At 57.2% G+C, this 25,795-nt stretch overlaps 1 protein-coding gene across 2 annotated transcripts; it reads left to right on the top strand.

Annotated features, from left to right (window-relative positions):
* Window positions 1-345: 345 nt before the first annotated feature.
* Window positions 346-25,771, top strand: ATAD3A (ATPase family AAA domain containing 3A). Of its 2 annotated transcripts, none has more exons than XM_035307324.3 (16): window positions 346-907; window positions 5,802-5,878; window positions 6,912-7,013; window positions 7,313-7,372; window positions 8,362-8,431; window positions 9,611-9,776; window positions 10,011-10,080; window positions 12,246-12,401; window positions 13,022-13,078; window positions 13,391-13,516; window positions 13,757-13,881; window positions 14,701-14,752; window positions 16,201-16,271; window positions 17,605-17,772; window positions 19,596-19,704; window positions 25,067-25,771. In XM_035307324.3, the coding sequence occupies exons 2-16, from the start codon at window positions 5,834-5,836 to the stop codon at window positions 25,211-25,213; spliced, it is 1,524 nt and encodes a 507-aa protein (XP_035163215.3). In that variant the 5' UTR covers window positions 346-907; window positions 5,802-5,833; the 3' UTR covers window positions 25,214-25,771. The 2 variants fall into 2 exon arrangements, with proteins under 2 accessions (XP_035163215.3, XP_035163214.3); XM_035307323.3 differs by having other exon boundaries at window positions 346-656.
* The last annotated feature ends 24 nt before the right edge of the window (window positions 25,772-25,795 follow it).

Below are 25,795 nucleotides of genomic sequence, written 5' to 3' on the forward strand. Positions count from 1 at the left end.
CGTGGTGCCGCCTGGACATTCGCCTCCAGTAGCCGCCAAGGCCGGAACTGTGCGGCGCAGCCAACAACCCCGGCGCCGTTGCGCAGCGGAACTGACGTTGCCCCTGGTTCGCGCACGTCCTCGGGAATTTTGTCCCGGCCTAGCTCCCGTAGCCAGACGCTTCACCTCGCTTTCCCCCTCCCCCGGCCGGCTCCCGGCCCCCGGTTCCCCCCGGCCTCCGGCTGCCGCCCCCCCAACTCCCGCGCCTGAGCACGCTCGGGCAGTCCTGGGGTCACGGTCCTCGTGGCCAATCCGAGCGCCGCGCTTCGCGTGTCCCTTAAGCGCTTCCGGCGCCGGGAGGAAGGGGTGTGTGCGGCGTCCGCTGAGTCCCGGCCGCCGGCTCCCGGCACGTGGAAGCTGCTCCCCGCCGCGCGCGAGTCACACTGGCGTTGCGGTCCCGGCGGCGGGGGTCATGTCGTGGCTCTTTGGCATCAACAAGGGCCCCAAGGGCGAAGGCGCGGGGCCGCTGCTGCCCTTGCCGCCCGCGCAGCCCGGGGCTGAGGGCGGCGGGGACCGCGGCTCGGGAGACCGGCAGGCGCCCAAGGACAAATGGAGCAACTTCGACCCCACCGGCCTGGAGCGCGCCGCCAAGGCAGCCCGCGAGCTGGAGCACTCGCGTGAGTGCGGGGAAGCGGGGGCGCGGGCCGGGCGGGGGAAGCGGGAGCCCCTCCGCAGAGCCCCGGCGCCTGCCCGGCATCCCCGGACATCGGGCCCTTGCTGCGCCTCGCGGCTGTCGGCTGCCGGCTGCCGTTTCCCAGGCGGGACTGCGCCCCCGGAGCCCACCCGGCCGGAGCCGTCTCGCGTGCCGGGAGGATCGGACTCTTTCCGTCACCCTTTTGCGCCTCTCCGGCCGTCACGAGCGCGTCAGGTGCGGAAAACGGTGCGGAGGTGGCGCTCAGAGGTTACCGGTGTCCGGGCTGGGGCCGGCCCTGGTCTTCAGTTAGCGTCGAGCGCGTGGCATCCTTCTGCTCTTGCTGCCACCCCACGGCACATGCCAAGGCGTGGCCGGACCGGTAGTTGGGTTTGCTTGCTGGTTGCTAGCCATTTCCACATAACAAGGGAAGCATATTTGAGAGTTATTTTGTTCTTGGCCGGGCGCGGTGGCTCACGCCTGTAGTCCTAGAACTTTGGGAGGCCGAGGCGGGCGGATCACCTGAGCTCAGGAGTTCGAGACCAGCCTGACCAACATGGTGAAACCCCGTTTCTACTAAAAATAGAAAATTAATCGGGCATGGTGGCTCATGCCTGTAATCCCAGCTACTCTGGAGACTGAGGCAGGAGAATCGGTTGAATTTCGAAGGCGGAGGTTGCGGTGAGCTGAGATCACGTCATTGCACTCCAGCCTTGGGCAACATAAAAAAAAAATTATTTGGGGCTGGGCACCGTGGCTCACGCCTATAATCCCAGCACTTTGGGAGGCCGCGGCGAGTGGCTCACTAGGTCAAGAGATCGAGAACATCCTGGTCAACGTGGTGAAACCCCGTCTCTTCTAATAATACAAAATTTAGATGGGCATGGTAGTCCCAGCTACTCGGGAGGCTGAGGCAGAATTGCTTGAACCCAGGAGGCGGAGGTTGCAGTGAGCCGAGATCGCGCCATTGCACTCCAGCCTGGGTAGTAAGAGCGAAACTCCGTCTCAAAAAAAAAAAAATAATTGTTTGGTTCTAACTAGAGTGTAGCAGGTTTGCACTTATTGGAAGACCTTAGCGTTTGCAAGGCTCTCAGGTGTGAGCACTGACCACATTCCCAGAGCTCGGGGCTCTTCCCCAGCCTTCCTTTCTCCTGTGGCTTTAATCACAATGTGGTTTAAACGCCTAGGAGCATCGAACGTGGAAGGTGTTGAATAAGTATTGATTGAAAGAATGCGGGGGTTCCTTTTCAAAAAGATCCTTCAGGGAATACATGGTGGGAAGCACTTTGGGTAAAGCAGATAGAAGCAGAGTTTTCCTGTTTATGGAGGGGAAGACCTGGAGGGTTGACACTTGTGGATCCGTTCCCTGCCCTTCCCTGGGGGCTATGGGAACATCCTGAGCAGAGGTCTCTGGGCCCGGCTGGGTTTCAAAACCCCAGAGGGACATTCAGGTTTGGGCCCAGGCCCAGGTCACCATCAGTCCCCATAGCTGGGCGCCACTGCCCCTGCGTGTTCTGTTTTTAGGAGATGGGGGTCTTGCTTTGTTGCCCAGGCTGGTCTTGACCTCGTTGGCTAGAAGTCCTCCAACTGCCTCAGCCTCCTGAGTAGAGGGGACTACAGACTTGTTCTGCCCAGGCTGGAGTGCAGTGGCGCTATCTCCGCTCACTGTAACCTCTGCCTCCTGGGTTCAAGCAATTCTCCTGCCTCAGTCTCCAGAGTAGCTGGAACTACAGGCGCCCGCCACCATGCCCAGCTAATTTTTGTTTTTAGTAGAGACAGGGTTTCACCATGTTGGCCAGGCTGGCCTCAAACTCCCGGTCTCAGGTGATTCGTCCGCCTTGGCTTCCCAAAGTGCTGGTATTACCTGCGAGAGCCACTGCTCCTGGCCATGCTCCAGTAATTGTAATGATCAGGTGAGGAAGAGAGTCAGTGGCTGTACCTCAGGGCACCTTGGAGGACAGCGGAGTTTGGTGACTGACTTTCTTGTTGCCACCTTATTTGGAGGGTTCCTTTCTGTCCTAGTTCTGGGGCTTTTCACCTGCTAACATCACCTAGAGATTGAAACTTCTCCCACATTCAGAAGCTGAAGCTTGGTTATCAGCCCCGGCCCCTGCAGTGTCACAGGCCTGTGTCAGCAACCGAGGGCCTTCCCATCGTGCGGACCTGTGCGTCTGAGTTGGTCCAGTCCTGGCTGCCCCAGAGCTCCTGACCTGCCAACTCCTCTGCCCAGGTTCCCAGGGCCTTGGCCTGCCCTTTCTATGATGGAGCGGGGCCTGTGACAGGGTCTCCAGGTGCACCGTGGGGAGCCTCCGCCAGTTTCTGTTTCCTGTGGAACCTTCTAGGAGTCAGTGCTTTCATTTTTATTCTTTTCCTCCTGGCCTCACGCTGGCTGGTGAGAGGCTTCTCCATAGTTTGCCTCCCCCTCTCCATCCTGGACCTCTTTTTCCCGGGGTGCTCCCTGCTCTGCCTGTCTGCCTAGTAGCCCCTCTGCAAGCCTGTCCCCTGTGGATGCTGCTGGCTTCCTCCGGGCCCCATTCCTGGCAGCAGGGTCGCTGAGATCTGGCCAGGGCCTGTTGCTTTTGCCTTGCTGCGCTCCAGGCGAATGGGCGGCTCCTCCACCTGGACTGGCTGCCTCAACTGGCCCTTGAGGCCAGCCCCACACTGCCTCATTCCCATGGTCTTCCCCGACCCTCTCTCTGGCCTGTCCTTGGAAGTCAGAGCAGCACGTTGGCCCAGAACTGCCTGTGAGCACCAGCGCTCACCCTGCACTCCACAGAGAGGGGTGCTTGGAGGAGGCCCTTATGCCCAGTTGGTGCTTAATTCATACGCTGGGACACACGTACCTGGCACAGGGTAGCTCCAAGGTGGTGACTGATTGTTCTCGTCATAATCGAGAGGCCATATGGCCCCAGACCTGCTCTTTCTCCTCATCCTCCCCAGAGGCAGTGGGGGTGGGAACTGTCAGCCATTTTTAGAGAAGGAGTAGCCTCATCTTAATCCAGCCAAAGAGAGGAAAGAGGCAGAGCTCCGCACCGTGATGTCCACGTCCCTGTGCCCTGCTCAGGGTCAAGACCCCAGGGGGCTGTCGCACCCTCGTCACCCTCCGGGTCAGAGAGAGCAGTTGAGGGCCTGGGGTCGCTCCAGCCCTTGGCTTCCTGCACTCACCAGCCAAACCCGTTGTCTTGACACCATCTACCCTGGGAGGCAGGTCCCTGTGTCGCCTGTGCTCAGGTCACAGGCCCCAGGTGGTTGCCTCCCAAGGGCCTTCCCGAAATCTGATGCTGATGCCCATGTCAGCCCAGTTCGTGCTGGGCTGACCCACCCCAGATGCCAAAGCTTTGCCACCCCTGTCTGAATGCAGAGTGCTCACGGCGGTGCTTCACGCCTGCATCAGTTACCTCCAGAAACGAACCTGAGCTGTGAACAAATGTTGAGCTCTAGTTAATGATGTGTTTTGCTGCAGTTTACTCTGAAGGCTGAAAAAGTAAGACGGACTGTGGGAGGTGGAGACGGGAAGGAAGCACCAACCCAACTGGGGCGTCCCTGCGCTCTTCACGTGCCTTTCTGTGTTCTTGGTCTCACTCTGTCAGGCTGGAGGGCAGTGCTGATCTGGCTTCACTGCAACCTCTGCCCCTCTGGGGTTTGAGTAATACTCCGACCTCAGCCTCAGAGAAGCTGGAATTACGGGTGTGTGTCACCACATCCAGCTAGGTTTTGTATTTTTAGTAGAGTTGGAGTTTCACCTCCAGTGATCTACCCGCTTCAGCCTCCCAAAGTGCTGGGATCACAGGAGTGAGCCACCACGCTGGACAGAAGGTTTTTTGTTTTTGTTTTTTGAGATAGAGTCTTGCTGTGTTGCCTAGGCTGGAGTACAGTGGCATGATCTCGGCTCACTGTAACCTCTGCCTCCTGGGTTCAAGCGATTCTCCTGCCCCAGCCTCCTAAGTAGGGATTACAGGCACAGACCACCATGCCTGTCTGCGTTTTTTTTTTTTTTTTTTTGAGGTGGAGTTTCACTCTTGTTACCTAGGCTGGAGTGCAATGGCGCGATCTCAGCTCAACGCAACCTCCGCCTCCTGGGTTCAGGCAATTCTCCTGCCTCAGCCTCCTGAGTAGCTGGGACTATAGGCACGCACCACTGTGCCCAGCTAATTTTTTGTATTTTTAGTAGAGACGGGGTTTCACGATGTTGACCAGGATGGTCTCGATCTCTTGACCTCGTGATCCACCCGCCTCGGCCTCCCAAAGTACTGGGATTACAGGTGTGAGCCACCGCACCCGGCCTGGTTTTTTGTTTGTTTGGTTTTTTTTTCTTCCTAAAGATGGGGTTTCACCATGTTGGTCAGGCTGGTCTTGAACTCCCCACCTCAGGTGATCCACCCACCTTGGCCTCCAAAGTGCTTGGATTACAGGTGTGAGCCACCGTGCCGGCCAATTTTTGTATTTTTTTAGTTGAGACGGGGTTTCACCGTAATGGCCAGGCTGGTCTCGAACTCCTGACTTCGTGATCCACCTGCCTCGGCCTCCCAAAGTGCTGGGGTTACAGACCTGAGCCATCATGCCCAGCCCAGAAGATTTTTATGGTAGAATTTTGTGATGGGAAGACTGTGTCATCTTGGGAAAGTTCCAGACCTGCTGCTCAGGCCACACCGGCTCAGAGAAGGCCGACCTGTGTCTTTTCCCCACTAGAAACAAAACGTAGCTGTGGGATGTTGTGGTTTGCTTGCTCTCGTCACCCTGAGCTGGGATCTGATTCTGACTCATTCTATGTCTTGCTGGCACGTGCTTGATAGCAGATCAATGACAATAGTTGTTGGAAGCTTAGGAAAAATATGTGTAACATGAAACAGGACACTTCAACCATTGCCTGACTCTTTGCTGAACTGGGTAATAGCCTCCTCCCGGCCATGTGGGGTGCCTTCCTGATGTGGCTCTCCAGGACCATCTCTGGGGGTCTGTAAAGCCCGAGAGTGCATCAGGCTGCCTGCTGGGGACGGGGCATCACGCAAGGTCTGACTAGGAGGGAGGATGGGTGAGGCAGGGCGGGGGGTTTGAGGTGTGGCCGTGTGCATGCTTGCCCGGCAGCACCCATGTATTCTAACACTTGCTCTCTCTGCCCCTGCGCCCGCAGGCCATGCCAAGGACGCCCTGCAGCTGGCACAGATGCAGGAGCAGACGCTGCAGCTGGAGCAACAATCCAAACTCAAGGTGAGTGGAGCTGGCGTGGGTGGGAGGCTGGGGGCGCACCTGAGGTTTGGGTGTGGAGGTTGGTGGGGGCTCGTGCTGCTGGGCAGGGCCAGGGTCATGTGCATGGGCAGCACTGGGGCCCAGGGCTGAGCTTTGGCAGCTCATTTCATAGAAGGAAACTGGAGGTCAGAGACGCTGCCCGAAGAGGGGCTGGTGTTGCTGAGGTGTCCGTCGCCCTAAGGACAGGGGTCTTCCTGACATTCTCATCTCATTTCTTTGTACTCAGGAGGATTGTTTTGTTTTGTTTTATTGTTTTCTATTGTATTTATTTTGAAGTGGAGTCTCGCTCTGTTGCCCAGGCTGGAGTGCCATGGTGGGATCTTGGCTCACCGCAACCTCTGCCTCCCGGGTTCAAGAGGTTCATTTTATTTTTTTTGAGACTGAGTGCCACTCTGTTCCCTATGATGGTGTGCAGTGGCCTAATCTTGGCTTACTGCAATCTCTACCTCGTGGGTTCAACCTCCTGCCTCAGCCTTCTGAGCAGCTGGGAGCACAGGAGCCCGCCACCACATCTCGCTAATTTTTGTATTTTTGGCAGAGACGGGGTTTCACTGTGTTGTCCAGGCTGGTCTGGAACTCCTGACCTCAGGTGATCCACCTGCCTCAGCCTCCCAAAGTGCTGGGATTATAGTGAGAGCCGTTGCGCCCGGGACACTCAGCAGGATTCTTAGAACAGGCACGAGTTGTGCACTCCGCGCAGTCCAGAAGTGGAGCACCTGAACCGAGCTGCCCAGAAACAGCCTTGGGGTTCAGGGGTGGCTGGTCTCAATCCCAGGGGCCTTTGCAGGCTTCTGCTGGTGCTTCTTCAACCGTGGGTCTGGATTCCTCCAGGGCCTGTGCCTGGTGCAGATACAGCTGGAAGCCCCGAGCCCGCTGCACTCAGTAGTCTGGGCAGGGAGTCTCTGCCGGGCTGGAGCTGGTGCAGACACTGGAGGGGCTGTCAGGCAGCGAGAGCCTCGAGCACGTGCCAGGCGGTAAGCGCTGTTCTCTGCAGGAGTATGAGGCCGCTGTGGAGCAGCTCAAGAGCGAGCAGATCCGGCTGCAGGCCGAGGAGAGGAGGAAGACCCTGAGCGAAGAGACGCGGCAGCACCAGGCCGTAAGGGAGGCCGCCTGACTCCGGAGATGGGGCAGGACTGGGAGCTGGGTGGGCCCGGGGCTCTGAATTCCTGACCAACCGCTCACTGGAGGCAGCCATTAGAGCTGCCCTGGAACAGCCTTGCACGGGAACACCTGAGGCCTGGGAGGTCCCTCCCTGCTGAGCTGGACCGGAGGTCTGCATGCCTCCGCGCGTTTGTGGGAGGCTGATGGCGCGTTGGAGGCCCCGGCACCCGGCCCAGTTGGCCCTGACTGCCACTCCCGGCTGAGATGTGTCCCTGCCGCACTCTTCTCTCCCAGAGGGCCCAGTATCAGGACAAGCTGGCCCGGCAGCGCTATGAGGACCAGCTGAAGCAGCAGGTGAGCTCAGCTTCCCCTGCAAGGGGCCTGCGTCCCTGAGAATGTAGGTGGCTTTCCAGGACCCATCAGTGGGTCAGAGACCATGGGGCAAGAACTGGGGTGGCTGATGATGGGTGTTGGTGTGGGGGAGACTTTACTCGGACAGACATGCAGCGGCACACGTGTACAGGCACAGGTGTGGAGATGTGTGTGCACAGGTACATGGGGACACGCAGGCACCCACACACAGGCACTCACAGCGCCCCGCACAGGGGCACACACACAGCCTTCACACACACCCCCACACACATCCCTTCACACGTGGGCATGCACACACACGGGCGTGTACACACATACCCCTAAACGCATGGGCACGCACACACACACACCCACACACACACAGTCATGCATGTCCCCCCTTCCTTGCCCCCTGCACACACCTACATGGCCTCCACAGCAGAGGCTCTCTAGGCCCACCTTGCCTCCCTGCCTCCCTCCAGGGGCAAGGCTGGGAGCAGGGGAGGTTGTACTTGGGGTGGCTGGTGAGTGGTGGAGGGTGGGTCCCTGGCCCATGCGAAAGCTTTGGTGACACCTGCTCCCAGCTTGGTGGGGTTGCTCACCTTCAGTCCTCAGCTCATGGGCAGGGTTCACGTGTTGCCTGCTGGGGGGTTGTGGGTTTAAAACGTAACTGGCAGAAGACAGAGGCTTCCTTCAGCACAGTCTGAATAGGGCAGTGGTGTTGGGCACCTGCCCCACAGTGGCCCCTGTCAGTGAAACCGCAGTGGACACTGTTTCTGTCACTGGGGAGTTTGGACCCCTGAAGCCAGCCCCATAGCATCTGCCATCGTGGCTGATGTCACCTGTGTCTGTCAAGGTGTGGCGTCTGCAGGCCCCCAGGTGCCTGGGACGCTTGGAGGCCTCAGGTCCTGGGGTGGCCACAATCTCTGGATTGGTGTTGAGCATTTCTGTGGTTTTAAAGGCTTTTCTCTTTTTCTGCTGCTGCTTCTCAGCAACTTCTCAATGAGGAGAATTTACGGAAGCAGGAGGAGTCTGTGCAGAAGCAGGAGGCCATGCGGCGAGGTAGGCTGTTCGCTTTCCTGGCTGGGGCAGAGGCGGCTGCGGTGTGGACTTTAGCGCCCGGCAGACGCTCACCCAGTGTGTCCCATGAGCCTGAGTTCTGCGCCTGGCCCCTCGTAGCTACAGATGCCGTGGGCAGGGCATCTAGCCTCCATAGGGTGGAGCTTCCTCCCGGAAGACACGTCTTTCTGCGATTGGATACCAGGGTCTGTGTGGGGAGTACGGGAGCTGCTTCATTTGATGAGAAGATCGTGGGTCTTTTTGTTTTTTGTGGGGTTTTTTTTTGAGATGGGGTCTCTGTCGCCCAGGCTGGAGTGCAGTGGCACAATTTTGGCTTACTGAAATCTCTGCCTTCTGGGTTTAAGTGATTCTCCAGCCTCAGCCTCCCGAGTAGCTGGGATTACAGGTGCCGCCACCACACCCGGCTAATTATTTTGCATTTTAAGTAGAGATGGGGTTCCACCGTGTTGGCCAGGGCTGGTCTCGAACTCCTGACCTTGTGATCTGCCTGCTTTGGCCTCCTAGAGTGCTGGGATTACAGGCGTGGGCCACCCGCCCGGCCTGGAACATGGTCTTCTCAGTCCTGGTCTCGGTGGGCATCACAGGTGTTTGGTGACACGCAGCATTTGTTGGTGAGGGCCCCAAGCAGACATTTGTTACCACTTTTCACTAGGCAGGGGTGGGCTGGTGGCATGTTTAATATGTCATGACCCATAGCACATCTTGCGTACCTGTGGAGTTCTGACCACCGTGTTTCCATGTAAGAGGGGCTTCCCTGACCACTGTTTCCGTGTAAGAGGGGCTTCTCTGACCACTGTTTCTGTGTAAGAGGGGCTTCCCTGACCACCGTTTCCGTGTAAGAGGGGCTTCCCTGACCACTGTGTTTCTGTGTAAGAGGGGCTTCCTTGTTGACTTCACCTTCCACTTTGTTGCTTTAAACGCATCGTCCTGAGAAGGTGCCTGGGACTTTGGGTTGGATTTCAGGGGCCCTTGTCCATGGGCAGGGCCGACCTAGGGTGCTGTCCCTACAGAGGCCTGTGTGTGTCTGTCTGTGGAGTGGGCCTGTCCGTGGTGTGGGCCCGTTGGCGGGGTGGGCCTCTCTGGTGTGGGCCTGTCCACTGTGTGGGCCGACGTGCTGCACTGTGTGGCACTGAGCTTTTTTTCTGCCTCTTTCTGGGGCAGCCACTGTGGAGAGGGAGATGGAGCTACGGCACAAGCATGAGATGCTGCGAGTGGAGGCTGAGGCCCAGGCGCGCGCCAAGGCTGAGCGGGAGAATGCAGACATCATCCGCGAGCAGATCCGCCTGAAGGCGGCTGAGCACCGCCAGACCGTCGTGGAGTCCATCAGGTGAGCGCTGCCCAGGCCCAGGCCGGCCGCAGACACCCCCGCAGGTGTGCGTTGCTGGTCCCCAGGTGCTTTCCAGCTCCCCCGGGCCTGGCCGCTATAGGCTGGCTCCCTGCTGGGGACACTGCCCGTCTACCCTGGCAGGGCCAGGCCGATTTGTCAGGGCCTCGCCCTCAACCTGCTCTTGCCACATGGCACAGGTCTTCGTGTCCCTCACATGGCTACTTTCCCCTGTAGGACGGCTGGCACCTTGTTTGGGGAAGGATTCCGTGCCTTTGTGACAGACTGGGACAAAGTGACAGCCACGGTAAACACGCGTGTCCTGGGCAGGGCTGGCCTGTGGAGGTGGGGCAGCCTTTGAGGCCTCCTGGAGCCGGTCTTGTCCCTGCCGGCTCTGCACAGGCCCTGGCTCTCTCCCAGCATGGAGCAAGCCTACCTTGGACCTGCTGGTCATGGCTGCTCCTCCCTCTTTGAGCTGGGAGAAGAAAACACAGTTGCCAGCCTGGGTCCTTAGTGAGACCCCATCGCTATAAAGATAACACATTAGCTCATGTGGTGGTGGCGCCTGTGGTCCCGCTACTCCAGAGGCTGAGGTAGGAGGATCACTGAAGCCCAGGAGGTTGTGGCTGTGGTGAGCCAAGATTGTACCATTACCCTCCATCCTGGGCAACAGAGAGAGACTTTGTCTCCAGAAAAAAATGACTGGGTGTGGTGGCTCATGCCTGTAATCCCAGCACTTTGGGAGGCCAAGGTGGGCAGATCACAAGGTCTGGAGATGGAGACCATCCTGGCTAACACAGTGAAAGCCCATCTCTACTAAAAAAATATAAAAAATGAGGCAGGCACGGTGGTGCAGGCCTGTAGTCCCAGGTACTTGGAAGGGTGAGGCAGGAGAATCGCTTAAACCCGGGAGTCAGAGGCTGCATTGAGCCAAGATTGCGCCACTGCATTCCAGCCTGGGGAGAGAGGGAGGGTTTGTCTTGGGACAAAAAAAAAAAGGCCATCCTGACTCTTTTGCAAAAACCTTCTGTATTTTTCATAAAACCTGAGAGTTCCAAGTTGGCAGATTCCTTTCACATTTAAAGACTCACTGTGTTCTGTGCGAGGGCTCCGGCCTGCTGTGGTGGCAAACCACGTCGCCCATGGCTGCGCCCTCTGTCCCCCACTGCCCAGCACACAGTAGGTGCCTGGCACGTGTGGGCACTTGCTCTGCCATGCTGCCGGTGCCCATCGCTGTGAGTGCAGTGCTTGCTGGTAACTGTGTCAGTGTGACAAGTAGTGGTATCAGTGTGGCAGTGTCTGCGTGATGGCGAGTGTCAGGGTGATGGTGAGTGTTAGTGTGACAGTTTCAGTGTGGCAGTGAGTGTCAGTGTGATGTATCATGGTGAGTGTCACTGACGGTGAGTGTCAGTGTGACAGAGTCAGCGTGACCCTGTCAGCATGGCACTGTCAGTGTCACGGCAGTGTTAGTGTGACAGTGTCAGCGTGATGAGTGTCAGCGTGACAGTGTCAGTGTGGGATGGGTGTCAGCGTGGCCCTGTCAGCGTGACCATGAGCATCAGCATGATGGTGAATGTCACAGGTGGCGTTGCTGCCCGTGTTGGTAGAGGTTGTTACATGAGGACATGAGGGAGCTGCTTAGTGCACCGGTGACTTTTCTTTGTTGTTGGAGACAGGGTGTTGCTCTGTCACTCATGCTGGAGTGCAGTGGTGCCATCTCAGCTCACTGCAAACTCCGCCTCCTGGGTTCAAGCAATTCTCCTGCCTCAGCATCCTGAGTAGCTGGAATTATATGTCGCCATGCCTGGCTGATTTTTCTGTTTTTGATGGAGACGGGTTTTCTTTCGCCACTTTGGCCAGGATGGTCTCGAACTCCCGACCTTGGATGATCCACCTGCCTCACAGAGTGCTAGGATTACGGGTATGTGCCACCATGGCTGGCCAATTTTTGTATTTTTAGTAGAAACGGGGTTTTTCCGCGTTAGTTAGGCCAGTCTTAAACTCTCGACCTCAGGTGATCCGCCCGCCCCGGCCTCCCCAAGTGTTGGGATTATAGACGTGAGCCACCTCGCCAGGCTGGCCTAATCGATTTTTAAAACAAGTTGGAGATTTCAGGTTAGCCTTGTTTTTCAGGAAGAAAGTGCCATTTTTAGCGGCCAAGAAAGTAGCAGAGGGTGTACCCCTGTGACAGATCTAGCTGGGTCTGCCCGGGGCCCTGCTCGGCAGCTGGGGCTAAGGAGGATTTGTGCTGCCAGTTGCAGAGAAAATCGCCCTGAGTGAGGGCGCTGTGACGGCCTAGCCTGCCTCCTGTAACTGAGTGGCTGTGGGATTTGGGGCCGGGAATTCGGTTCCTATAACTGTGCCTCTCCCAATGGCGGAGAGGGTGAGGGCAGCTCCAAGCGTCTCCCGCTCAGGAAGGAACGAGGGCGGGAGGGTTGGGGCAGGCACGTCAGTGCAGTGTCTCTGCTGCAGGTGGCTGGGCTGACGCTGCTAGCTGTCGGGGTCTACTCGGCCAAGAATGCCACAGCCGTCACCGGCCGCTACATCGAGGCTCGGCTGGGGAAGCCGTCCCTGGTGAGGGAGACGTCCCGCGTCACGGTGCTGGAGGCGCTGCGGCACCCCATCCAGGTAGTGGCACGGGCCTGGCCGTCCCCCCAGTGCGGTTCCTGGCTGAGTCCCTTCTGCCCATGAGCACAGTTGTGCACACCATGCTGTTCCTTCCCATTCTCTTATAATGGGCCCCTGCGTGCTGCTTTATGTGTGGGTTTTCGTGTCCAGCACTGGAGCTCAGAGGTCTGCATCTGTGAGACCCTAACCCTGCCTGCCTGGGTCTCCCCTGCTCCAGGCTCTGGATGGGGCCTGGGTGCCCTTTGGGGTCCTTGCACATCCCATGACTTGGGTGTGCCGCCGTCTGTCAGGGAAGCTGCTGCAGCCACGGTGTATGGTGGCTTCCCTGGGGAGCTGAGTCGCTCACCATTCCCTGACGTGCTTGCTCACCGCACGTGGCGAGGGGTCTCCCCAGGTCACTCAGTGGGTGGTGAAGAAAGTAAAAGCCATAAGGAACCCGGGCAGTGCCCCTAATCCCAACAGCAGGTGCCGGGTCTGCCAGTGGGCAGAGTTCCAGCTCCTGGCCGGTCCTGGCTGTGCTTCGGGGAGCTCCATTTCTGTGTGTAAGTGAGTTTATGTGTCGGGGCTGTGCTGTGGCTGCGGCAGGTGACCCAGTGGTGCTTCCCCTTCCTTGCTGGCAGGTCAGCCGGCGGCTCCTCAGTCGTCCCCAGGATGCACTGGAGGGTGTTGTGCTCAGTGTAAGTCAGTGTGCTGGGTGGCAGCGCAGGGAGGGGACCCTGGAGCTGGGCTGGGGTGTGCTGGGTGGGGAGGTTCAGGGAGGGGACCCCGGAGCTGGGCTGGGGTGTGGCCCTTGCTGGCATTCGTGGTAGCACCCAGAAGCTTTTGATTCTTGAGATGCGACTGCATGGACTGCTGGGAAGAGGCTGCCATGAGCTGGGTGGGTAACTTTCCGGGGAGCAGGGTTCACTGCAGGGCATTCCCGAAGCCCCTGCCCCTGAGGCTTTCGTGGGGGCAGAGTGTGTCCCTCAAGCCCCTGTCTTCCCCGGCAGCCCAGCCTGGAAGCGAGGGTGCGTGACATTGCCATAGCAACAAGGAACACCAGGAAAAACCAGAGTCTATACAGGAATGTCCTGATGTGCGGGCCACCAGGCACCGGCAAGACGCTGTTTGCCAAGGTGAGAGCGCCTGGCTGCAGGGGCCGGGGACTCAGCCACTTGGGAATGGACCCCCCTGGAGGCTCAGGGTGCTGGTGTGGGCAGCGTCCCCCATCTTCCGGCAGGGGACGTCTCCTGTCTGGCTGGGCGTGGCTTCTGGGCAGGGACGCCGGGCAGAGGCTTCACACTCCAGGTGGAGTGTGCAGGCTTTGCAGAGGCGAAGGAAACATCTGTTCTCTCTCCCCCACCCTTCCTGTGCAGAAACTCGCTCTGCACTCAGGCATGGACTACGCCATCATGACAGGCGGGGATGTGGCTCCCATGGGGCGGGAAGGCGTGACCGCCATGCACAAGGTCTTCGACTGGGCCAGTACCAGCCGGCGCGGGTGAGACGCCCCCACAGCACGCACATGGGCCTTCCACGATGGCCCAGCAGGCTGCTTTCTGGGAACGCGATCCAGGTGGCTTTCCGGGATCCTGTGGTCTTTCTGAAGCTCTGTCCTTGTGGCTACACAGGAGACCCGGCGGAGGGTCCCTCAAAGGGAAAGTCCCCTGAGTGTGGACCTTGGTGGACACAAGGCCCGCAGCGTGTGGAGGCTGCCAGTGGGATACTTGGCTCAGGGCTGAAGGGAGGTGGGCCGGGGGGAGGGGAGAAGGGTCTTTATAGCTGCAGGGGAGGGTCCCTTTTCCACTGCCGCCCCTCCCTTGAACACGTGTGGGTGGTGTGGGTACTGGCTCCTTTTTTGTAGGACCATCTGAAAGTTAGCTGAAGACAGCATGGCATGAGCTCTTCACGAGGTCCCACGGTGACCCCACGGAGGACGCTGCTGGGCACCCTTGCGGCCTCGGCTTTCCCTATTGGCACCGTGTTCCTCATGGCTCACACCCTCCCCTCTGGTCTTTGACCTTTCACTTTAGAAGACCCTGCCCTGTTGTGGCCTCTGAGCGGCTACCAGCTCTTTGGGTGAAGTGTGCAGCCCGAGTTTGTCAGCCTGTGTGCGGTTGCTTTCCCACGGCCTTCTGAGGCCGGGGTGTGGCCAGCTGCCCAGAGGCCGGGTGGGTCGACTTCTGTCGGATCCAGGAGTGAGGGCTCCTGCTGGGGCACAGGCTGCACCTGTGGGGACCTGCCCGCTCTACCTGCTGATGTGGCCGGTTGCTCCTCTGGGCTGCTCCTGGCGTCACACTGGCCTCCCTCTCGTTCACAGCCTCCTGCTCTTTGTGGATGAAGCGGACGCCTTTCTCCGGAAGCGAGCCACTGTGAGTGTCCCTAAGCCTCTGTCTGGCCTCAGGGGTGTGGTGGGGTGGGCGTCATCCTGGGCCAGGCCATAGCCTGCTACTCAAGTACTTTTTCTCTGAGTTTTATGTGAAAAAAACAGTATTTTTTAGGTCACCTTAAAGCTAAGTTTGGACTTTTGAGGTTTTGTTTTGTTTTCTGAGACAGAGTCTCACTCTGTTGTTTCAGGCTGGAGTGCAGTGGCACAATCTCGACTCACTGCAGCCTCCACCTCCCAGGCTCAAGTGATTCTCCTGCCTCAGCCTCCTGGGTAGCTGGGATTATGGGCGCCTGCCACCACACTTGGCTAATTTTTGTATTTTTAGTAGAGATGGGGTTTCACCATGTTGGCCATGATGGTCTCCATCTCTTGACCTTGTAATCTACCCACCTCAGCCTCGCAAAGTGCTGAGATTACAGGTGTGAGCCACCATGCTCGGCCTATTTTTATTTGAGATGAAGTCTCATTCTATCCTTTAAACTGGCTTGCAGTGGCATAATTTTGGCTCGCTGCAATTTCTGTCTCTGGATTCAGTTGATTCTCCTGCCTCAGCCCCCTGAGTAGCTGGGATTACAGGCATTTGCCACCATACTCAGTTAAATTTTGTGTATTTTTAGTGGAGATGGTGTTTCACCGTGTTGGTTAGGCTGGTCAAGAACTCCTGACCTCAAATGATCCGCCCGCCTCAGCCTCACAAAGTGTTGGGATTACATGCGTGATCCACCACGCCTAGCCATAAAGTTACTGTTTTAAGACAGGGTCTCTGTCGCCCAGGCTGGAGTGCAGCGGCACGATCACAGCTCACTATAGCCTCGACCTCTCGATCTCAACAATCCTTTTGCTTCAATCTTCAGAGCAGCTGGGACTACAAAGGCGCCAGACCACGCCCAGCTAATTTCTGTTGTAATTTTAGTAGAGTTGGAGTTTCCCCATGTTGCCCAGGCTGGGCTGTAACTTCTGAGCTAAAGAGATTAACCTGCCTTGACTTTCAGAAGTGCTGGGCGCCCCGTCAGGCTTTTTTTTGAGACAGAGTCTCACTCCCGCCTAGACTGGAGTACAGTGGCACAATCTCAGCTCACTACAACCTCCACCTCCCAGGTTTAAGCGATTCTCATGCCTCAGCCTCCCAGGTAGCTGGGATTACAGGTGCCACCACGCTTGGGTAATTTTTGTATTTTTGGTTGAGACAGGTTTTCACCATATTGGCCAGGCTGGTCTCAAACTCCCAGCCTTGGGTGATCTGCCCTCCTCGGCCTCCCAAAGTGCTGGGTTACATGGGTGAGCCACCTTGCCTGGCCCTGGTCAAGCTTTTGAGTGTAGATCCATGAAAGTGTTGCTGCGTCCCTGTAGTGGAGATCTGTGGGACTTTCTGCTGTGGCTGTTGACAAGGCTTTGCTTCTGGTGCCTGAGGCTGGAACCTTCTCTCTGCAGGAGAAGATAAGTGAGGACCTCAGAGCCACCCTGAACGCCTTCTTGCACCGCACAGGCCAGCACAGCAGCAAGTGAGGGAGCGCCTCCGGTCCTGGGCCCCGGGCAGGGCACAGGCCCACCTCGGATGTCCCCTGGGAAGGTCCTAGCTTGGGCTGGCACAGGGGTCACTGAGGAACACAGGCCTCCAAGTCAGCCAGGGTCCGTCCTGGCCTCACACCTGTGCGCCGCCAGCAGGTCTGTCTCCCCTGGGTTTCTGTGGTCCTGTGTCTGCAAGGGAGGTGGTCTCACCGTCTGAGGCCCTGCTGTCTCCCTTGGAGGGTGTGGTGCCCTAGGAGATGGTGACATGCTTTCTTCCATGTGAAGCTGGGCGGGAGCAGGTCCTGTGTGTTGGGACGGAGCCTGGGGCCTTGGCCCTGCACCTGGATGCTGAGCAGGGGTGCACCCTCCAGGCTTGGGGCCCACTCCATCTTTGTGCAGCCTCTGTTGGCTGCTGCCCAGAGGTCACCAGTAGGGTGGCTGCCTATGGCCAGGCTCCCTAGTCCCTCCCAAATCCCGATTGTGAGTTTTCTTCGTTTACTGGGCCCCTTGAGTGCCAGCCGCACGTCACACGGAGGATCAGGCCCCAGTGGTGGGCCGCGGCTGACTTCGCAGGCATTTTGGGCTCGCTGGCCCAGCTGCTGCCAGGAGACACTCCCTGGAGCCTGACTCGGGTCCTTCCCAGAGAGGAAGGCTGGGCCCCGCTGGGTCCCATCTCCCCTGTTCCGCTGACCTGGGCCCCCAGGGTCCTGCTCCTGGTTCACGTGGGCGTATTCTCAACACAGACTCTGGGTTTGAGCACAGTGGGGCTGAGGCAGCAGGAGGGAGTGGTGTTCTCAGCACCGCCTCTCAGGCTGGGCCAGGGTCAGTGGGGAAGTGAAACACAGGGTTAGAACAGAGCCCCAGGAAGCCAGGTGGGCGGGTGGGTGGGCATCGTGGGGTAGGTGGGCACTGTGGGGTAGGTGGACACTGTGGGGCAGGTAGACAGCTGGGCACCATGGGGGCAGGTAGGCATTGGGGCGGGCAGGCAGCTGGGTGCCATGGGGCGGGTGGGTGGGCAGCTGGGTACAGTGGAGTGAGTGGGCATCATGGTGTAGGTGCGCATTGTAGGGCAGGCAGGCAGCTGGGTGCTCTGGGGTGGGTGGGCGGGTAGCTGGGCGCCGTGGGGTGTGCGGGCGCCGTGGGGTGTGTGGGCGCCATGGGGCAGGTGGGCGACCAGGGCTGTGCCCACATCCTCTGGTGTTGCCTGTGCTCGCAAGTTGCCGCTTTAGATTCTCCTGCAAAGTCTCCCTGAGGGGGCTGAGGAGCCCTGGTCCCCCTCAGGGCAGCTGGGCCGGCAGCCCCAGCATCCCTGCCCCTGTCCCACAGGTTCATGCTGGTCCTGGCCAGCAACCAACCCGAGCAGTTTGACTGGGCCATCAACGACCGCATTGATGAGATAGTCAGCTTCGACCTGCCGCGGCAGGAGGAGCGGGAGCGTCTGGTGAGAATGTATTTTGACAAGTATGTTCTTAAGCCGGCCACAGAAGGAAAGCAGTAAGTGTCCCACCCCTCCCAGCCCCCCTTGTCCAGGGGCCCTTGTTCAGGGGCCACCCCCCGCCCAACTCTCCAGACGCACCCACCAGGCCCCGTGTCCAGGGTGGGCATCGCCTCCCTTCCCTGTGGTTTCTCTCTCAGGCCAAGTCAACCTCAAGGGTCCCAGAGGCACATCCAGGGAGGCGCACCCCCCTTTCCTCATCCTCACCTGAAAACAGCCTGGTAGCGTCTTCTCGGGTTCTCGAGGCAGAGTCCACCATCACTTAGAGACCTTTCACATTCCTCTTTTTTTTTTTTTCTATCTTTATTCTATGAAGAAACACGGATTTTTTTTTTTTTTTTTTTTTTTTAATGGAATCTCACTGTGTCTCCCAGGCTGGAGTGCAGGAGTGTGATCTCAGCTCACTGCAACCTCTGCCTCCCAGGTTCAGACAATCCTCTTGCCTCAGCCCCGAGTAGCTGGAATTCCAGGCACCTCATCCCACACCCAGCTGATTTTGCATTTTTAACAGAGATGGTGTTTCACTGTATTGGCCAGGATGGTTTCTGTCTCTTGACTTTGTGACCCACCCACCTCAGCCTCCCAGAGTGCTGGGATTACAGGCGTGAGCCACCGCTCCCGGCCCTTTTTTTGTTTGTATTTTTAGTAGAAACGGGGTATCTTTTTATTTTTAATTATTTTTTTTTTTTTTAAAGATGGGTGGCCAGGCTGGTCTTGAACTCCTGACCTCAGGTGATCCACCCACCTCAGCCTCCCAAAGTGCTGGGATTAAGGTGTGAGCCACCTCACGCAGCCAGAAACGGGGTTTCACCATATTGGTTAGGCTGGTCTCAAAACTCCTGACCTCAAGTGATTCACCCACCTCGACCTCCCAAAGCTATGCACTGTTCGGAGGGTTTTAAGGAAATTCTGTGCCCCGGCCACCCCCAGGCCCTGGCAGTGAGGGGAGGTGACGCAGAGTGTTGCTCTGTGACCCCTGAGTGGGGACTTGGGGGAGGCTTCTTGTGGTTCACTGCTGGCGGCCAGCCTGGCCTCCTTCCAGCTCCATGCCCGGCCCTGGGGCCTCATGGCCTGTTGGGGGGGGCGGGGGGGGTCGGTGTGGCTCCAGCTGCACGTGTGTCTCGGGGCCAGCAGGCTCCCTGTCGCTGTCAGTGAGTGCAGCAGGCACCATGGGCAGAGCCCTCCAGGTGATGAGGGGCCCTGGTGCCCGTGCTAGCCACATCAGGAACTCTCCAGATGAGAAATGGCTGCTCTACATCTTGGTGTCTCCAGGGCCCTGGTTTCTGAGGCCTTCTGTGCACCTGACCTACATCCCGCTGTCGCCAGTGATGACAAAAGCCACTCTGTTCCAAAGAGCCTGGTTCGCCCCTGCCTCCCCTCCTGCCCACTCTGCTGCCTGCTCCATGCGAGCCGAGCTGTCCGGGCCTCAGTTTCCCTTTGCCACTCCTGCCCTGTGCTCTCCCACCCCCATGGCTGCTCCTAGCCCTGGCACTGTGACCCAGCTTCTGTGGCTCCCAGGCAGACGCTTTCGGTAGAAGTCAGGGCTCCACCGCTGCCAGCGTAACAGCCACGTGCCCTGTGGGTGTGGAGTGCACAGGTGTGGGCAGGGCTGGGGCACCTCCAGGCCCTGCAGCCTCCCCCTTCCTGCCCATTCCACCACCAGGCCTGCAGGGGAGGGGGCAGAGCTTGGCTTTCACAGGAAGAAAGCCCCTTCCTAGGGGGTGTCCAGCATGGGCCTGGGCCTACAGCCTGTCTTCCATCCCCCACCTGGTGGTGTGGTAGCTGTTGCCATGGCGGGCCCACATGGGAACTCCCTCCCCAGGCGCCTGAAGCTGGCCCAGTTTGACTACGGGAGGAAGTGCTCAGAGGTTGCTCGGCTGACGGAGGGCATGTCGGGCCGGGAGATCGCGCAGCTGGCGTTGGCCTGGCAGGTGAGTCAACTGGGGTGTGCCCACCAGGATGGGAGCCTGGTTGCTGTGGAGAAGCTTGCTTGTGCCAGGTCTGTCCCAGCACAAGTGTCATACGGGAGCTTCTCTTGAGGGGGTTTCTGTGTACAGACGTGACATGGCCCCTACCTTAGTCGAGCCACTCCATTGGAATGTGTACCTGCTCCTGCCCTCGGGAGGGTGGGGCCATGTTTATGGCTGACAGTCACGCAGGACTCTGCTTGGTCCTGCTTGATGGGCTCAGACACATGGGTGGGAGTGGCCTCTCATTGTTCCCCAGCCAGTTTTTCCTTGGAGGTTCCCCTCCTGTAGCTCCGTGGCACTCTAGGGCTGATGAGCTGGGACCCACGGGAGTGTGGGTGTGGCCAACCAGAAAGCATTGGTCTTTGGGGGTCACTGGAAAAGCAAAACCAGGTCTGTGAGGTGGAAGGCACCATGGCCACACACAGTCATCGCCACCTCGGGGGTCCACAGAGACTGCGTGACAACCTGCTCACCAAATTGAATAGTGCTTTTGAAGGAATGTGTGTCAGATTAATGAAGCAGCCAGCTACCTCGGTTTGAACATTGGAGCCCAGGTATATGGGGACCTGTATTAGTCAGTACAGGCTGGGTTATGCCGCTGCGACAAAGAGCCCAGATCTGAGTCAGCCGAGGTCTCTGTTCTCGGCCATCCCCACTTGGGACCAGGTCTGTTTCCACAGCTAAGAAAGCAGAGGCCAGGCATGTTGTGGCTGGCGCTTATATTCCCAGTATTTGGGGAGGCCCAGTCTGCCAGATTATTTGAAGCCAGGAGTTCAGGACCAGCCTGTATAGCAAGGCGAGAACCCATCTCTACAAAAAATTAAAATATTAGCTGGATCTGGTAGTTTATGCCTGTAATCCCAACTGCTTGGGAGGCTGAGGTGGGAGGATCACTTGAGTCCAGGAGGTCGAGGCTGCAGTGAGCTGTGATTGTGCCACTGCACTCGAGCCTGGGCAACAAAGAGAGACCATGTCTTAAAAAATAGTAACAATTTGGGCTGGGCTCAGTGGCTTATGCCTGTAATCCCAGCACAGTGAGACGCCAAGGCGAGAGGATCAGATGAGGCCAGGAGTTTGAGACCAGCCTGGCCAACATGGTGAAACCCCATCTCTACTACAAAAATTAGCTGGGTGTGGTGGCAGGCACCTATAGTCCCATCTGCTCGGGAGGCTGAGGCAGGAGAATTGCTGGAACCTGGGGAGGTGGAGGTTGCAGTGAGCCGAGATTGTGTCACTACATTCTAGCCTGGGCAACAGAATGAGACTCTGTCTCAAAAAAAATGAATAAAATAATAATTTGACGGGGCACAGTGGCTCACACCTATAACTCCAGCACTTTGGGAGGCCAAGGCAGGAGGATTGCTTGAGATCAGGAGTTTGAGACAGGCCTGGACAACATGCAAAACCCCATCTCTACAAAAAATACAAAGATTAGCCAGGCATGGTATCACGTGCTGTGGTCCCAGCTATTCGGAAAGCTGAAATGGGTTGCTGGAGCCTGGGAGTACTGCCTTCCAGCCTGGGCGACTGAGCAAGACCCTGGCTCAAATAATCATTGAAAGAACAAAACAGATGGAGTGGGGTGGCTCACGTTTGGAAGGTCAAAGTGGGTGGATCACATGAGGCCAGGAGTTCTGGAGCGGCCTGGCCACCATGATGAAAGCCTGTTTTTACTAAAAATTGAAAGAATTGGCCAGTTGCTCACACCTGTAATGTCAGCACTTTGTGAAGCCGAGGCGGGCAGATCACCTGAGGTCAGGAGTTTGAGACCAGCCTGACTGACATGGAGAAACCCTATCTCTACTAAAAATACAAAATTAGCCAGGCGTGGTGGTGCAGTCCTGTAGATGAAACTACTCGGGAGGCTGAGGCACGAGAATCGCTGGAACCCAGGAGGTGGAGGTTGCAGTGAGCTGAGATTGTGCCACTACACTCCAGCCTGGGTGACAGAGTGAGACTCCTGAAAAAAATAAAGTTTTTGTTTTTTTGGCTATTGGGGATCCCTTGAGATTCCATGTCAGTTTTAGGAGTGGTTTTTCTATTTCCGTAAAAAGTAATTGGTGTTTTTGCAGGAATTGCATTCACTCTCTATATTGACTTGATGTCTCAGCAATGTTGTGTGATTTTCTTTTTTTGAGGTGGAGTCTTGTTCTGTCACCAGGCTGGAGTGCAGTGGTACAATCTCGGCTCACTGCAGTCACCGCCTCCTGGGTTCAAGTGATTCTTCTGCCTCAGCCTCCTGAGTAGCTGGGACCACAGGCGCGTGCCACCACACCCGGCTAATTTTTGTATTTTTAGTAGAGACGGGGTTTCACCATGGCCAGGATGGTCTCGATCTCGACCTCTTGATCTGCCCACCTTGGCCTCCCAAAGTGCTGGGATTACAGGCGTGAGCCACCACACCCGGATGGTTTTCTTTCTTTTTTTTATTCTTCTTGAGATGGAGTCTCACTCTGTTGTCTAGGCTAGAGTGCAGTAGCATGATCTCAACTCACTGCAACCTCTGCCTCCCCAATTCAAGTGATTCTCCTGACTCAGCCTCCCAAGTAACTGGGATTACAGGTGCATGCCACCATGCACAGCTATTTTTTGCATTTTTTAAATAGAGACAGGGCTTGACCATGTTGGCCAGGCTGGTCTTGAACTCCTGACATCTGGTGATTCTCCTGCCTCAGGCTCCCAAAGTGTTGGGATTACAGGCATGAGCCACCACACCCAGCCAGTTTTCCTTGTGGAAGTCTTCACTTTTTTGGTTAAGTGAATTTCCAAGTATTTTATTCTTTTTTGGGGGGGGGATGGAGTCTTGCTCTGTTGCCCAAGCTGGAGCGCAGCAGCGTGATCTCAGGTCTCTGCAGCCTCTGCCTCCTGGGTTCCAGCAATTCTCCTGCTTCAGCCTCCTGGGCAGCTTGGATTATAGGCACTCACCACCTCACCCAGCTAACTTTTTTTTTTTTGTATTTTTAGTATAGATGGGATATCACCATGTTGGCCAGGCTGGTCTTGAACTCCCGACCTCAGGTGATCCACCTGCCTTTGCCTCCCAAAGTGCTGGGATTATGGGCATGAGTCACCACACCTGGCTGTATTTTATTCTTTTGGATGCTATTGTAAATAGAAATGCTTTCATAATTTCCCTTTCAGATTCTTCATTGTTCATATATAGAATTGCAGCTTCTTTTTCTGTTGTGTATCCCATAACTTTGCTAATATCATGTTTTTTTTTTTAATTTAATATGGACTTCAGGATTTTCTACATATAAGATTATGTCATCTGAGAACAGGTGATTTTAACTCTCCCTTTTCAGTTTGGATGACTTTTCTTTTCTAATTGCTCTGGCCAGAACTCCCAGTGGTGTGTGAAATAGAAGTGGTAAAGGCATGCTTGCTTGGTTCCCGACTTCAGAGGAAAAGCTTGTAGTTTTCACCACTGAGTATATTAGTTGTGGGCTTGATATATGGCCTTCGTTGAGTTCAGGGAGTTTCCTTCAATTCCTCCTTTGTTGAATTTTTTTTGTTTTTGATGAAGTCTCAATTTTGTTGCCTAGGCTGGAGTGCAGTCACTCGACATCAGCTCACTGCAGCCTCAGCCTCCTGGGTTCAAGTGATTCTCCTGCCTCAGCCTCCCGAGTAGCTGGAACTACAGGCGTGCACCACCATGCCCAGATAATACTCATATTTTTAATAGAGACAGTTTCACCATGTTGGACATGCCAGTCTTGAACTCCTTGACCTCAAGTGATCTGCCCACCTTGGCCTCCCAAAGTGCTGGGATTACAGGCGTGAAACACCACGCCTGGCCTGTTGAATGTTTTTATCATAAAAGGGTGTTGAATGCTTTTCCTGCATCAGTTGAGAGGGTCATGTGGTTTCCTTCCTCCACTCTACTAATACTGATTTTTCTATGTTGAACATTTCGTATGTTGAACATGGATTGACTTCTGTATGTTAAACTATCCTTGCATTCCAGGAGTAAATCCTGCTTGGTCAGGGTGTATAATCCTCTTACTATACTGCTGAATTAAGTTTTGCTGGCATTTTGTTGAGGACTTTCCCAACAAAGCTCGTCAGGGATGTCAGCCTGTCAGAGCTTGTCAGGGTTGTCGGCCTGTCACTCATAGCTCATCAGGGATGTTGGCCTGTCAGTCAGCTATAGCTTGTCAGGGATGTCGGCCTGTCACTCAGTCATAGCCTGTCAGGGATGTCGGCCTGTCACTCAGTCAGCTTGTCAGGGATGTCGGCCTGTCACTCAGTCATAGCTCGTCAGGGATGTCCTCCACTGGGCATTGGGTGAAGTGCAGCCACTCGGGTGGGCCCTGAGCATTCCTGCCCCTGTTTGCCCTCTCTTGGGTTGGCTCAAGACGAAAAATGATGTTGAGCTCTCCTGGGCCCCCAATCTGCAGTGGTGGTCCAGCTCTGGTCAGTGTCTGCACCACACAGTGGCTCTTGGCAAGGGTTGGGCGCTGCTACGGGGGACAAGCACCATGTGGTCATCGCCCTGGCAGGTTCTGTCATGGTGTCGGTGTGGGAGGATGGTGTGCTGCTGCCCTTGCATCCAAGCATAGCCAGGACGGGGTGAGGGGCCCACTCAACTGTCTGGGAAGGGTCCCTTGCCCTGTGCTTCCTCCAGGCATCCTGGTAAATTCCTGAGCACGGGGCCCAGTGGGATCCCCACACCCTGGCCCTCAGACATGGGTGCTTCCCCTTGGGGGCTCCATGTCCTTTGCTGGCACTGGGATGGAGAGTGACCAGTCCATGGCAGAAGGGCTGGACCTGAAGCCACACCAAGGGCCACAGCCCCAGCTGCTCCGGCCTCTGCGTGCTGGATGCCAACCCCTATGCCCAGGTGGACAGGAGGTGGGATCAAGGGTGGCCTTAGTGCCACCACCCATGTGCCCCAATGTGGGCAGTGGCTGCCTCTGCCCTGGAGGCCTGTGGGGATCAGGGTCTGAGGATCCAAGGTGTAGTGTGACCCAGGGGCGCTGCCTGGCCACAGCTCAGACTCGCAGTGGGTCTGTGCTTCCCACCCTGCCTCTCGGGAGCTGCCCTGTGTCGCAGTCAGTGGGGCTGGGTCTTGGACTTCCTATTTTTAGACAGTCCATTGAGAAACAGCAGTGCTGAGGACGCAGGCAGGGCTCTGGGCACTGCGGGGGCCACTCCAGGTGCCCACACACATGCTGGACTCTGCTGTGGTGCGGGAAGCCTGGCTTTCACCCTGAGGCCCTGCTGGTGCCCCTAGTTTGGCCCCTCTCCTCTCTGGGCCCTGGTGTACATTGGGGCAGGGGCTTCCTGTGGCGGCCACCCTCAGCTCCCTGTCTCCTTGCAGGCCATGGCATATGCCTCTGAGGATGGGGTCCTCACTGAGGCCATGATGGACGCCCGCGTGCAGGACGCTGTCCAGCAGCACCAGCAGAAGATGTCCTGGCTGAAGGCAGAGGGGCCTGGGTCGGGGCACAAGCGCCCCCCATCCTGAGTTCACGGTGACCCACACCTCACAGAGCCTGGCAGCGGACCCCTCTCACTCCCGCCTCTCCGGCCCCTGTGCATTGAGGAAGTGCTCCTGGGTGGGGCCAGGGCTGCGTGCAGGGCCTCTGTGCACCAGGACATCTTATGGGGGTCAGCCATTCCGCCCACGAGGATACCCCTTGCTGTGGGCATTGGCTGGGGAGGGGCAGGTCTCCTTCCTGTCCCCCAAGACACTTGGGAGATGCATTTTCTGTCTGGCTCAGAGTGGGAGGGGAGGCTTTGCACCTCAGCCCCCGCAGAGGCCACTGGGAGGGTGGGTGCTGAACGGAGCCCCAGGGGCCAGCAGGAATGGGGTAGGCAGGGTCTTTGTTCTCAGCTCCCACAGCAGAGCCAGGTGTCAGGGCACCCCTTACCCTGCACACATTTGTGGCCCTGAGAAACTCCAGGCGGTGGCTGGGAGGCAAGGAAACAGGCAGGGTTGTCTGAGGCCACACTCAGCTGGCCAGTGCAAGCCTGTGGCTGGAGCGGGGGTCTGTTAATCTAATAAAGTCCCACAGGTGCCTCACCACTGTTTCTGTGTGTTGGCTGA

The sequence above is a fragment of the Callithrix jacchus genome, chromosome 7 (genome assembly GCF_049354715.1).
Source record: "Callithrix jacchus isolate 240 chromosome 7, calJac240_pri, whole genome shotgun sequence".
Taxonomy (NCBI): Eukaryota; Metazoa; Chordata; class Mammalia; order Primates; family Cebidae; genus Callithrix; species Callithrix jacchus.